The sequence below is a fragment of the Vulpes lagopus genome, chromosome 2 (assembly GCF_018345385.1).
Source record: "Vulpes lagopus strain Blue_001 chromosome 2, ASM1834538v1, whole genome shotgun sequence".
Lineage (NCBI taxonomy): Eukaryota > Metazoa > Chordata > Mammalia > Carnivora > Canidae > Vulpes > Vulpes lagopus.
Window position 1 is genome coordinate 45,675,730 of NC_054825.1, and position 14,857 is coordinate 45,690,586.

The following is a 14,857-nucleotide window of genomic DNA, read 5'->3' on the forward strand; positions in this document are numbered from 1 at the left end:
AGCCAAAGAGCACAAGAAACCTGAGAGGATACACATAAAGAGAACCACATCTAGATACATCACAGTTGAATTGTCTTAAGCTAAAGACACAGCAAATCTTAAAAAGGAGCAAATAGGAAACAACATGATTAACAGTTGACTGATCAGAAACAATGAAGGCAGCAGAATGACATATCCAAAGTGATACTATTGCATGAAAGGCCAAAGAGCATTTTAATTTGTAGAAATTGTCAAACTATTACAAAAATGTTGCAACAGTTTGTATTCTCTACTGTACTATATTCTCACACTACACATTACCAAATTGTTTAATCCTTACCAATCCAAATGCAAACAAAACAAAAAACACAATTTAAAAAAACTGGAGTACCAAATTCTGATTTACATTTAAGTAACTAGTTTATATAATGTTTATTAGCTAATGTTTATGAGCATCAAATTTCTTTCACTGTGAACTGCTTTCCATAGGATTATCTTCTTGATTTGTAAGAGCCCTTTTGATATTAGCCACATTGGTTTTATGTGTTGAAAATATTTACTCCATTTCCCCTCAAAAAAAAAAAAAATCTTCAGTTTTTTGGATAGGAGCCACATCTCCTATCCAAATGCCTCCCCAACTCTAAACGACCCTCCCTCCGCTAAAGTTGTATTTCTTTTTTTTAAAGTTTATTTTTAGTAATCTCTACACACAACATGGGTCTTGACCCCATTACGAGTCACATGCTCTTCTGACAGAGTCAGCCAGGCGCCCCCTACCCCCAAATAGGTTTCTCAAAATGTAAATCTTATTATCACAGTCTAACAACCTTCTGTGATGAAATCCATAAACTGTCAGGGTCCTTTTATCCTAATCTCTAATAACCTGCTACTCTCTAGCCACCACAGAATACTTAATAGAGAAAAGCTCATGAGCTATTTTATTTTTTTTTTATTTTTTATTTTTTTAAATTTTTATTCATTTATGATAGTCACAGAGAGATAGAGAGAGGCAGAGACACAGGCAGAGGGAGAAGCAGGCTCCATCCACCGGGAGCCCGACGTGGGATTCGATCCAGGGTCTCCAGGATCGCGCCCTGGGCCAAAGGCAGGCACTAAACCGCTGCGCCACCCAGGGATCCCTCATGAGCTATTTTAAAATATATATATATATACTGGTATTCTTTCTTTAACAGTGTTACTCTCCACTCCCTCAATCCAAATTTTTACCCCCATTTATATTACTCCTTAAACTCTTCATGTGGAATAATTTGCTTCTTTCTACCTGTACTTTATACATGTCTCTATATATAACTCTTAAACTCTGCATTTTAGTATTATGAACTTCTTGGGGGAAGGAAATATATCTTAATGTTCCCAAGTAAATATGGAATGGATAAAAAGATTCAGTGATCTGATGAATTCTATTGATGAAACTGATTTATTGATGAAAATACAAGGAATCAGAAAGTATCAAGGAACAAGATAAAGACAACTAGAAGGAGGATGGTACTTCAAGATATTTGTTACATAACTTATTTCTGCTAGCTTAAACCAATAATGGAAAAAAGATTCACTGAAAGATAGAAACAGTATTAACACAGAGCTAACAACAAGCATCAGTATGTTTTAGTAATCCAAAGTAGGTTAAGGTTAACAAATTGGAATCAGTGAGCTTTATAAACTGTGCTGGTTAAGTCAATTTAAGGCTTTATTAGGTAGCTTAGGAAATTTATTTGCTCATTAAAGTCCATAGCTGTTTTTACTTTTATTACCTTCAAATCCCTGTGCTTAAACACAGACTAAACCTTTCTGTATAGGCAATTACCTAACTACATAATTTGTTTGCAGATAGTTCAGGCCTTCAATCTGTTTATCTTCCTAGAATGAAGTCAATTACGTAGCCCGAGGCTATGAAACAGCACTAACTCAAGGAATTAAACAACCTGGGATATTACCCCAGTTCAGGACTAAAATCTATGCTTGTTTCTTCAAGTTTCCTTCTCCCTTCATAAGAAAACCTTTCACAAGAAGAGCAGTTAGCCAACAACTTCCAGATGTAGTGCCTTTGGGAGCTGTGCTCCAAATGAGGCCACATTCCCCTGGGTAGCTCCCAGTGAATGATGGAACATGGAAGGCACTAGGGCCCAGTCATTTCCGTTTACTGAGGCATTCATCTATAGGCAATCTGCAGTGGAGTTCCCCACAGAGCTGCCAGAGACTCACTGCTGCTCCATGGCTGGAGTCTCTTCCTACTGAATCCTTCTTGTCTCTTTTAACAGGAATCATACCTGCATCAAAGCGTATCTACTCCTTTCTCTTTAACCTGCACAGATGCTATCCCACAATAAATCTCCTTCCCACAGGACCTCAACTGACATACCAACATACCCTACTCTCCAATTCTAAGGTTTATTGAAATCTAGCTATCATATATTGCCCAGATTTTGCCATATATTTATAAGACTAGTGTCTGGGCATTTAAATCAAGTTAGAAATGAACTTTTGTACTACGAAGGAATATAGGTTAGAAAGTCTTTTTAGACTAAAAATTCCACCTCCTCTGAGGTTTGAGCACAAATTAATTTAGTTTAACCAACTAACCAATATTCAACATGCAGAATCTATCAAAAATACTTACATAACTGTGTTGTCATCCACTAAGATATCACAACCATGAGCAGGACACGAAATAGTCTGAAAAAGATTGAAATTTAAACTATGTCTTCATTCAACAAATATTTACTGGATGCTTACCATCGCCAGGCACTTCAGTAGGTTGAGAATACCTTGACATTTACAGGATCTTAATCGTTCCCTTTCTATTAAAGAAAATGTATGTGTGTGTTTAATACCATAAGGTAACTAAAACCATTGACTGACCTGAATAAAACTCGAAAGGCACAAGCAAGACACCTGACAAAACTGCTCAACAAGTTTAGCCTGATTTATACACATCTTAATGCCACTAAGAAAACATTACCTGAACTGTTATCTTTGACTGGATTGTCACATTGTAAATAGAAAAATGTCTTAATTATCTTTTAATCTCAAAATGGAAAAAGTTTCCCATGCAATTTATAATCCAGAATGCTTCACCTGTTTATATTTCTGCAAGGGTCTAAACATTGTAGGAAATTCAACAAAAACTAAAAAATCAAATTGGTATCTTTACCTGTCCCATGCCTTCCTCCATTATTTTGGTAGTTAAATATTCGCTCCAGCACTGCATACAAAATTTATGTCCACATTCAAGGCCAGTGAAATACTGCAACAAAAATAATACATGGACTTTTAAAAGACATTATGAGAAAAATCACTATACATAGTGACTCAAGAAGGCTCTATTAGGTCACAATTCTCATAAGTAGTTAAAATGTCCAATTTGACAAGGCTAGCTGGGCTTCTAAAATAAACTTCTCAGTGGTAAAACTTAGACATGCAAATACATTTAATACAAATTACCTAACTAATGAGAAATGCTTTTAGAGTATTTATATTTTTAGGAAAGACAGACAAGTTTGCACAAAATATAAGAATATGTCATGTACCAATAAGCATATGAAAAGACGCTCAAAATCCTTAGCTATCAGAGAAATGTGAATCAAAACCACAATAAGACACGACTTGACACCCACTAGGACAGCTATATTCAAAAAGACAGATAACAACAAGTGTTGGTAAGGATGTAGAAAAATTAGAACCCTCATACACTTCTGGTGCGAATGTACAATAATACAGGAGCTTTGGAAAACACTGTGGCAGTTTCTCAAATAATTAAACACAGAGTTACTCATGATCCAGCAATTCCACTTCTAGGTATATACCGAAAAGAAATGAAAACATAGCTCCACACAAAAACTTGTATACAAATATTCATAGCAGCATTATCCATACTAGTCCCAAAACAGACACAACCTAAATGTCCAGTGACTGACGAATGGATAAACAAAATGTGGAATATACATATGAAGAATATTATTCACGCATAAAAAGGATTGAAGTACTGATACATACTGTAATGCAGATGAGCCTTGAAAACACTATGCTCAATGAAAGGATCCAGCCACAAAACACCACATATTGTTTGATTTCCATGTATACGAAAGGTCCAGAACAGGCAAAATCATAGAGAAAGTAGATTAGTGGTTGCCTAGGATAGGATGGCTTGAGGGGTAAGAGGTAGTAGTGAGTGTAAAAGGAGATGAGGTATCTTTTTGGGGTCATGAAATGTTCTAAAATTTACTGTGGCAGTGGAGTGGTAAACTAAAACCGCTGAAAATAAGTGAACTATATCGTCTTATTAGTGTATGTGAATTTTATCTCAAAGCTGTATTAAAAAATGTCATGCAAATATAGGACTTCTAGAGTTGCACAGAATAGAGCTTACCTAGATAATCAATAAAATCTTATGGAAACCAAAAGATTCATTCAGATTGCTAAGAACAATACTAACATTTGGTCTAATCTTCTATTACTTGTATGACTTGAAATACTACTAATTTGAGGGATAGTTAATTGAAGTATATTATATTCTATAATATGCAAATAATGGTCACCAGTTTCAACTAAGAATATTTTACAATATTTACTCTAAATTATTTTTAAACAAGGTAATACAGGCTCATGGTTAAAAACAATTATTTAATAGTACGAGTTTATGTTGAAAAGTAAGTCTCCCTTATTCCCACCCTTGTCATCTATTTCTCTATCCAAAAGTAACACTATTTCAAAATCTGACATAATCTGCCTGAGATGTTCTGACATACACAGGCACATACACAATAAGAGTAGCACACATTATCGTTTTGGTTATTATTTAATATATTTCTGAGGTGGTCCTACATTAGTACACATGGGTCCACCCCTTTTTACAGTCTGTATGAAGGTACCATGATTTATTTAAATAGTCCACCATTAACGAACATTTAGACTTTTTTTTTTTTTTTTTTTTTTTTGGGCCACTATGCTACTGCACTGGCTATTTATATATCATGGTGATCGTGCCGATGCATCTTGGGATAAAGTGATATTATAACAGGTATACATTTACACTTTAATAGAGTATTAACACCAAGCTTTAAGTTCAAAGAGGTTGTAGCAATTTATACTGTTAAAGAGAATTCGGGTTTCCCAAAACCTACGTCAACAATAGTATATTATCGAACTCCTTGATCTTTGCCAATCTAACAGGTATGAAGGTGAATTAGTTTCTTTTTTTTAAGATTTTATTTATTTATTCATGAGAGACACGAGAGAGATGCAGAGACACAGGCAGAGGGAGAAGCAGGCTCCCTATGGAGTGCCGGATGTGGGACTCAATTCCAGGACTCTGGGATCATGACCTGAGCTGAAGGCAGACAGATGCTCAACCACTGAGCCACCCAAGTGCCCCACTTCATTAGTTTTGATTTTAATTTATTTTGAGTGAAGTTTTAAACACTAAAAAAAGATTAAAAACTATATTTTTTCAGTGCACTCTCTTCATCTATTTTGCCCATCATTTCCTTAATGATTTAGTGGGGATTTCTATCTATTTAGAAAACTGGCCATTTGTAAGTGTGGAAAATATTTTCTCAGATTCAAATCTGAGTGCTCACATTTTGTTGCCATGAAGAAGCAACAAAAAAATACACCAAAGTGTACTGGTTTTAAAATTTCTGCCTTCTAGGGGCCCCTGGGTGGCTCAGTAGTTGAATATCTTTTTCAATATTTTACTATTATTCTATCTCTCCAAATACTCAAGTCATCTTTTTAACTACTTTAGTATTTCAAGTTTTCTTCTTAACAGATCTTTCACATTTCTTGCCAAGTTTATTTCTAGCTCTTTTATTCTTTCCGTGGCTCACATAAGTGTTACTTTTTATTCCATTTTCTAACGAGCTGTTACTTGAAAAATGCTCATGAAATTTCTGATGTTGCTTATGAAATTCAGATACAAATAGGATACAAAATTCTATACTACAGCACATAAACTATATAAAGAATGCCCAGAAGCAGACATGGGGGAAAAATGTATCAGAGTCCTGAGACTTGTCCTACAGACCAAATGACATGGTAAATATCCAGTTTAAAATATGATGCTATTCAGATTGACAAGAATTGTAACTCATTTATAGGACAAGTAAAGGTAAATATTGTGGAAATCAATATTTTTATCCATTAAAAAAAAAATCTAGGAAACAAAAGAATCTATTCTCATTACTCCTGACTGGTAAAGGACATTTGGCACTAACTTGTCAGATCACTAATGAAGAGCATCTGATTTTCAAGGCTGTAAGAGGAAGGAGCATTCTGTAAAGGACAATTATAACAGGGTAAAAGATCAACAATTCTAAAACGTTTTATTCACAACTTAAAAACACATATGCATCCTCATGTGCTTTATTTTCTTTTTTCAAATAAAAACCCTTGAGATTGTGAGAATAAAGGTTACAATGGTTACTAAGTGATCATTGCAAGTTAACATCTCTACCTTTGGAACTTCTGGACCATCAATCATTATATAAGGGAAAAAAAAACAAAGCTTTTTATTCTTTAAAAGGCTTCTTTTCAATAATTCTTCTAATTTGATAGATAACAATACAAAACAAGAAAAAATGGAAATATAAATCACATACACATGTCTAAAGATAGAGCAAAAACTAACCTGTGGTATAAACACATTTACTGTGCTCAAGAGAGGTGTCATTGTCACAGATATACCTGGGTATCACCATCCTGTTCCATTTCCCTTCCTCTCTTCCTCCTTTCACATATCTGTTCCCTTACAACCTTGTGCGTACCTACTTAGGTCCCTAACTCAAAGATAGGATTACTTATCAACAAATTTATCCTTGCTAATATCATAAATAAATCTGACACAGAATACACTAAAAATATATGAAATATTACCTAAAACAGAAATTAATGGTCCTTTAAAAAAAGAACTGAAAGAATAAACACTCTTCAAAGGTACATTTATTACTGCCATTTTACATACACAGCAACTAATGGCAAATAGCAGTAAGAACAGGAATAAATATCTTTCTTCCATCAGAAACTCCTCATATTATCTCTAAAGTTAAAGAAATTTTGTTTATAAAAACTGAATAATTAGGACATCAGTTCCCTCATCCATAAAATGGAATAAATTAAAAAGGATATAGGGTCAGACTTAGAGCAGATGTTTTGTGTTCCCAGCAGAAAGATTCGGAGGTGCTTAAGAGGTGAGGGGATGGGAAGGTGACTATAGTCACAATCTCCAAAGTTGCCTTTATGTAACATACCTGATTCTTAAAATATACAAATTATTTACTTCATAAAAATGAGATATCACAGCCCACTCTATAACTGTTCCCAGGGCTAAGAAACCCCTGAATTGGCCACAAACAAGGAGATGGGGGTAGAGAATTTAAAAGTGCCCCAAAGTCTCAGGATATTGTTTTTAAAGAAGAGATCTCACCCAAGATAGTTATCTCCAAAGTGCTATATACTAAGCTACTAAAGCATTTATTTTAAAAAGTTGTTTGCACGTGTCACTGTATAAAGCTAAAGCTGCTTTCTGGAAGGATAAAGGTATTGAAGATAGACATCAGTAAAAGGCAAGTATCAGTGTTTGAAGAAAGTGGTGGAAACTGAAACATGGGAATTATACAGCAGAGGTTAAAAAAAAATCACTCATTCAATCAATGCGTTAATGGAGTCTGAGATGACATTTGCAGAACTGAAGAGGTTAAAATTATCTTTCTATATTAGTCTAAAAACTATGAGAAAAGTCCTAGTTTTATCACACTATTATTTTTCATAACACTTGGCATGGTTTCCGTAACTCTCAAACTTACTTTCCAACCCATGTTGCTGTTTGCTTTCTTGTCCTGTCATTGACATAGCCAAGCTTCCTTTAAAGAATAATTTGTTTGTATTTATTGCCTACGTTTCTTTTCTAATCTTTAGGTCAATAACCCTTCAGCCCATGCAGTGTGGTTTCTCATTTTACCATACTACTTACATTAACTTTCCAATATCATCAGTAAACTTCATGTTGTTAATTCCAAATTCACTTTTCAATTATTTTCTTTCAAGTTTTTAGCAATATTTTTATCATTCTTGGAGGTACATACTCTTCCTCTGGCTTCTATACTGCTCTGTTTTCCTGATTCACCGAACTACCACACTTTCAGAGGTTATTTCACAGGTCAATTTCTGTGGGAAATTTCTCTCTGACCTAAAACTGGGTTAGATGTCTCTCTCCAACATGTTCCTATAGTATCATCATCAAAGTGCTTACCTTTCTTTCTGAATATGTCATCTTACTTATCTACCCAGCTAACCTGTAAATTTTCTGAAGCAGGCATAAGGCCTTTTTTCCTCCATTGTGTTTCTAACACTTAGAATAGTGCCTGGTGCACTGAATAAATGAATAGTAAAAAAATTAAAAAAATAAAAAAATAAAAATAAATGAATAGTAGGTTCTCTATCATCAGTTACACGTGCAAGCAAAATTTACAATGTGAATCTCCAGGTGATTTTTAATTCTAATTTGTTAAGACTGTTAGACAATACCAAGGACACTGAGAAAGTTATAGGGGATATTTGTAAGTAGCTAGCTTCAGTACTCATATTACATTTAAAATTTAAACAAAGGAGGAGCTAGTTATAATAGAGCAGGAGGAGAAATGCCAGGGAATAAGGAAACCCTGTATAATCTGGGACAGATTCTTTGGGGCTCAGTATTACCTAACAGAAACTTTTACAAACTATACAAACGTCACCTGGCAAAGAGAACTTTTGTTAAAGACAGACAATAAAATGGTCAAAAGATAAATTTAATGCATTTTTAATAGTAATTTTTTTTTAATACTCAAGATTGTGATTTAAAGGAGAGGGAAAAATTTTTTAAAAAATAAAGGAAAGAAACACAAAAAAAATAAAGGAAAGGGAAATTATACAATTCTCAGAACAGTAGAGATTTGAAAGAATATCTTACTCAACTCATTTGAAAGATAAAAAGAACTTAAATCCAGTAAGGTTTAATAATTACACAAAGCCAAGTAGTTAGCATTAGTGCTATAATCAAAACTTGAGAATATGGAAATTCAACTCAACACTTCATCTACAAAGTTATGTTAACTCATTGTTCTATTTCTCTAAGAGTACTTAAGTAACTTTCTTTTAAAATCTCTTTTCTAGGCACTTGAAGCACATGTGAACAAATTAGTCCCCTTCAAATGGACCTCTACAGAGAAACATATATAAACCTCTAAGAAAAATAATGAAAAATCTTCAATGTGCTAAAATATATAAACACTTGGTGTCTGTCACTTTATGACAAACACTTTCTATATAATAATTATTAGAAAGTTAATTAAAGCAGAGAATATGAGTAAGATAGTTATTATTATAGAATTAAGCTTTTTCTTAGGTATCTTGAAATATCTTAGGGGTGAATTCCAAGTGACTAAATACATTTATGTCACAAATATTATTTTTTTGTGGTTACTAATAAAGTAAGGCCTTCATAAGATGATTATGTTTAAGCCTAAAATTCCTTACTAGACAAATCAAAGTAAATCATCCAAATTTAGTAGGTTTTAAGAGGGATACTTTTACTTAAAAGAAATACCAATTAACAGGTCCCAGTGTCTGCTCCAACTCTGTCACCACTTGCTATATTTAAGAATCTCCATTAGAATGGATCTCTATAAATGAAACGCTTCTGTTATGCAGAAAGCTGCCTAGTAAAATACTATTAAAGACATTTTATTGATGTATTGGGTATTTATTTTAAAATGCTAATTTTAGGGATCCCTGGGTGGCGCAGCGGTTTGGCGCCCGCCTTTGGCTCAGGGCGCGATCCTGGAGACCCAGGATCGAATCCCACGTCGGGCTCCCGGTGCATGGAGCCTGCTTCTCCCTCTGCCTATGTCTCTGCCCTCTCTCTCTCTCTCTCTCTCTCTCTCTCTCTCTCTCTGTGACTATTGTAAATAAATAAAAATTTAAAAAATAAATAAATAAAATAAAATAAAATGCTAATTTTAAATCTATTTTATTTTGATGAAAAATAATTCTACTGACTGCCCACCTATTAAACAATCCTCCCATGATAGTAAAATAAACTTAGAATAAATTTAGGTTGTAATGACAAGTTGCTGCTTTAAAAAAGCAAACAGTGGTGGAGAGGGAAAGAACAAGTTCCATTCTTTGTCTTCCTTTCCTTTATCCTCAATATTCTGATAGGTTACTGTTTTACTACAGTACAATTCCAGACTCCCAGATTTTCCTTTGTTTAAGTATTTAAAAGTAATTTAAGTTGATTTATCCTCTGAAACAGAGTCAGTGCTAGCCTTAAACTACCAGATACTCACCGAGTTAGGATAGTTCAAGTAGCAGATCTGACAAGGCATATCCTGTGCTGATGACCTTGTATTCATCTGGCGTGTTCGAGACTTTTTACTTGGATTAATTACATGACACTCAGCAAAGAGCTTCTCCAGGTTTCCATCAAAGTACCTGCATTATTTAAACAGAAAGGATGAGAGCCCAGCAATAGCACACTGTTAGAGCTCTCCAAAAACCTGATTTTCTATAGGGAACAGCAATGAACTGAATTAAAATAAACCCAGATCATAACCTTTTTTGCTCAGAGGAACAGAGGTGTATGGCTACAAATTGTAGCAAAATAGAGGTGTGTATGTGTGTGTGTGTGCCTGTGTATGTATATATACATATATACAGTTAAATGTATATATACATACACACGCACACACACCCATACATATGAAAGCTGATGGAGGGTTTTGGGGTTTGTTTGGTTTTTTTTTTTTTTTTTTTTTTTGCCATTTTGGTATTTTTTACTTTGTTTTTATCCTAGGAAGTTAAGCTATTAGTATTTTAACAGTACTATAACTAAAACTTAAGAATAAAAGTTGTACTATTCTTACAACTATCTTAAGTTGTACCTTAATGAAGAGTAATGGTATTTTAAAAGGCTAGGCTAATACTTCATACAAATGATTTATTAATTATTTTAGTTACACCAGCTTAAATATATTAGCAAGTAAACTACCTACACAGCATACCTTACCCCACAAATCACCCCACAGATATCATTTCTAAATATTCTTTTAAAATAATTTTTAATTTACTAGCAAAGGGAAAGAGGAAACAAAAATGTATCTTATAATGTTTTTCTATCAAAAACTCCATATACTTAGCTTTTCATAAAATACATTTATAAATATACAGAAGTAGTTCACTAAGATATCACAAGCATGGTATGCCAACTACCAGTCTCAACTGAACTATAAATTTCTTGACAGAAGACAGTGGCAAATACTTAGCCCACTATTTCCCATTAATCCAGATGAGACAGGATTGCTGGCTTCCCAAAACACCTTAATATCCCAGAGGAAAAAGTAACAGATTTAAAATTTTCAATTTGTGAATCAATATAACTAGTAAAATATTAATGAAAAATCTGGTCAATTACTTTTTAGCATATGAAGCCTAGGTTTCAACAACTTCAATGTTATTTACATACAAACAGGAGGTTCTGAAGTTAAAAAACAAGTGATACTCAAAGAGATTTCCAATTATTTTTAATGCAGGACTTGTTCAGGCTTTGTGTCAAGCACTTACTTTATCTCCAGGAAAATCACTCAAATGAGAACAAATCACATCACTCCCCTAAGACTAATAAATATCTATTTATAAATATTTTGACTACAGAATGTTTCAATCAAATGATAGATTAACCAAAATGTCAATACATTACAAAAGAAGAACTTCTATAAGGTTAAAAGTTGTCACTGATGATTCAACTAATCAAAATATACAGAGGAGAAAATCAAATGCTTTCCTACTTATTATCTCTGAGAAAATCTAAGATGTCTAGGTTTATCTGAATGTCTACTTTATTTGAAAAGTAAAAAGTGGGCAGCCCAGGTGGCTCAGCAGTCTGGCGCCACCTTAAGCCCAGGGCATGATCCTGGAGACCCGGGGATCCAGTCCCACTTCAGGCTCCCTGCAAGGACTTGGCTTCTCCCTCTGCCTGGGTCTCTCTCCCTGTGTCTCTCACGAATAAATAAATCAAATCTTTAAAAAGGGGGGCGGGGGGGAGTATGAAGCTAACACTAAATATGAACAGGTAAAACAATTAAAAACACCTTGTTTTTAGAAAAAACATCCATGCTCATAAGAAGAGACAAACTTCTAGCATCCAAACTTGACCACATAAAATTAGTAACTCCTAATACTTTAGCGATGATTCTAGATACCATTCTACGCTTACACAGCCAGATAGACATGTGTCTATAATTTCATATAAAAGCACTTACTCCACATTTATAACTTTCAGTAAACAACACATTAAGGAAAAAAAAAAAAAACAACACATTAAGACATCTTTGTCAATGAACATTAGTTTTCATCACTGCATAATATTCTACTGTAGGTATGTACTTTAATGTACCTAACCAGCCTTATACTAAGGGACATTTGATGTTCCACATATAAGTAATCCTAGATTAAAATCTTGGCCCAACTGATTGTAGGGGGGAATATCTGGACTTAATTTGCGTTTCTTCACTAGTGAGGGTGAACACGCTTTTCTGTGAAATTCTTACTATTAATTTATGAGTTCCATACATCAATAGAACGGGTAACCCTTTGTCTCCTGGCCTACTTTATCCCCCCAGTTTCTAACTTGCCCTCAACCTTGTTTAGTGGTGTTTAATTGCCACTTTTAATCTTCCTATAGGCACACAGATCATGTTGTGAGTTCTGGGTCTCCCCCCCCCCCTTTTTTTTTTGAGTTCTGGATTTCATATCAAGCTTTACAAGATCTCTATACCTAAAGATTATAAAAAAATTCATCCATGACTTTAGGTTTAAAGTGTTTCCATTAAACTGTTGATTCACAAGGAAATTACTTTTGTGAAGTACAAAACAAAGCTGGGATCCCATTTCATTTTAATCTAAATAGCTAACCATTTGCCTAAGGGTTTTTCAACTACCCCAAACACTTCCTCCTACCCTTAGGTCTCAATTTAACCCTCAGTTCCTCCCCTACTGCAAGGCTCAAATTAGGTCAATTTCCCTGTATAACCTTCTCATGGTACTTTGTACTGTGCACAATACTTATCTGCACAATCAACTCCATAATCATTTATGTCTTCTCTGCTAGGGTGTAAACCCCATGAGAACTATTTTCTTATTGCTGTAGCCCAGTGTCTAGAAGAATCTTACAATCATTCAGTTTGTTTTTAATAACTGATTTAAGAGGAACTTCTTAAAGATAATCCACGGTAACAAATCTGAATTCCTTTGCTTTTCGCATATTTCACACTGCATTGGGTTTATCCACTTTTTGAGCCATTCTAGAAGCTTTCAGAGAACTTTCAAATACTGCTCAGGTAAACAGAATGGGGAGCTTAAGAATCCACTCATACGGTTTGAGACAGTGGGCCTAGAAATCTTTTTCTTTTATTAAGTTCCATTTTATAAGAAATCATTTTAAAATTTGGTTTTGTTATTAATTACCAACAATTCTACAATAGTTACTTGGAAATATTGAAATCTAATTTATTTTCACTAACCTAACTTAAAATTAATACTTAAGTCTATTTCTTAAGTTGTTGACTTTAAATGTATTGAGTGTCTTTATGTTATGTGATCCTACACTAAACCCTCCAGTTTTTAGACTTTTCCTAGTTGATTACTTTGGCCAAAAATCGGACCCTCCAACCCCCAATATTCTTTATAGCGACAGCATCCATTTCCTTCCAGTACCTGTTGTTATGGAGGTTTGTGATCAAATAATTTTTCTCATTTTATAATTCAAATCCTTTTTCAAGTGGCATATATATATAATTTTGTTTTCTTTCTTCATTCTTGAGATTTAGTAGTTTAAGGCTAGCTCTAGTAGGCTTTATCTCAGCATTCAACTTTCTCTTTAAAAATGCCATTCAAGGGCAGCCCCAGTGGCACAGTGGTTTGGCGCCTCCTGCAACCTGGGGTATGATCCTGGAGACCCAGGATCGAGTCCCACGAGACCCGGGATCGAGTCCCACGTCGGGTTTCCTGCATGGAGCCTGCTTCTCCCTCTGTGTCTCTGCCTTTCTGTCTCTGAATAAATAAATAAATCTTTAAAAAAAATAATGCCATTCAGGTCTCAATTACTTCAAGGTCCTTTTTAGTAATTAAGTCTGTGCCCTGCTGGATTTGTACCCAGTCTTTGTTAATTTGTCCTCCATGTTTACCATCTGCTAATTCCTTCTTTGTCCTTTTTCTATCTTGTATATCTCTATTTTCCATAGTATCTCCTCTGTAACTTGCTGTTGCCAATGTGGTTTTGAGCTGTGCGAGATTATTACTTGCCCCTTTTTTCTTAGTTTCATCAGCTTCCTTTTTATCTTGTTCTGTTGTTTTATCAATTCATCTTTGATCCCTCAGCTCACAGAGTCTATGTTTATTTTAATCTCAAGAGAACAAAGCAGCTTTTTCTTTCAAATTATGATATTTTATTAAGGACTACTATGCTCAAGAATACGGGTGGATTCTTGACTCCCATACCTGTTATTTACCTGGTCACTATTTGAAAGTTCTGCCAATTGTTCCTCGTATTTTATCCTTTCTAGTTCTGAGCTATGAAGAAAACAAATATATTAAGAAACGAATCTCAGTGAAACAGATGTAAGTAACTCCTTCTAGGTCTGAATTAGCACAATTTTAAAAGAAACACAATAATCTATTGTCATCTTCCCAAAAGGCTCCCACTCCATTACAAAAAAATTTAAGCATACAAGTCAACAGAACAGTACATTGAACTCCCAGATACCCACCACCCAGCTTTAACCATTATCAACATTTTGCTAATCAAAAAGATTTTCTGAGAAACACA

General features: G+C 34.3%; 1 protein-coding gene across 2 annotated transcripts in view; it reads right to left on the reverse strand.

Annotated features, from left to right (window-relative positions):
* ARIH1 (ariadne RBR E3 ubiquitin protein ligase 1) overlaps window positions 1-14,857 on the reverse strand; it is a 130,864-nt gene that overhangs the window by 40,039 nt on the left and 75,968 nt on the right. For both annotated transcript variants that reach the window (XM_041740018.1, XM_041740017.1), the window contains 3 exons: window positions 10,323-10,467; window positions 3,152-3,244; window positions 2,618-2,673 (listed from right to left, as the gene is read on the reverse strand). In XM_041740018.1, the coding sequence (XP_041595952.1) occupies window positions 2,618-2,673; window positions 3,152-3,244; window positions 10,323-10,467 (294 nt within the window). The remainder of the gene's footprint in view (window positions 1-2,617; window positions 2,674-3,151; window positions 3,245-10,322; window positions 10,468-14,857) is intronic.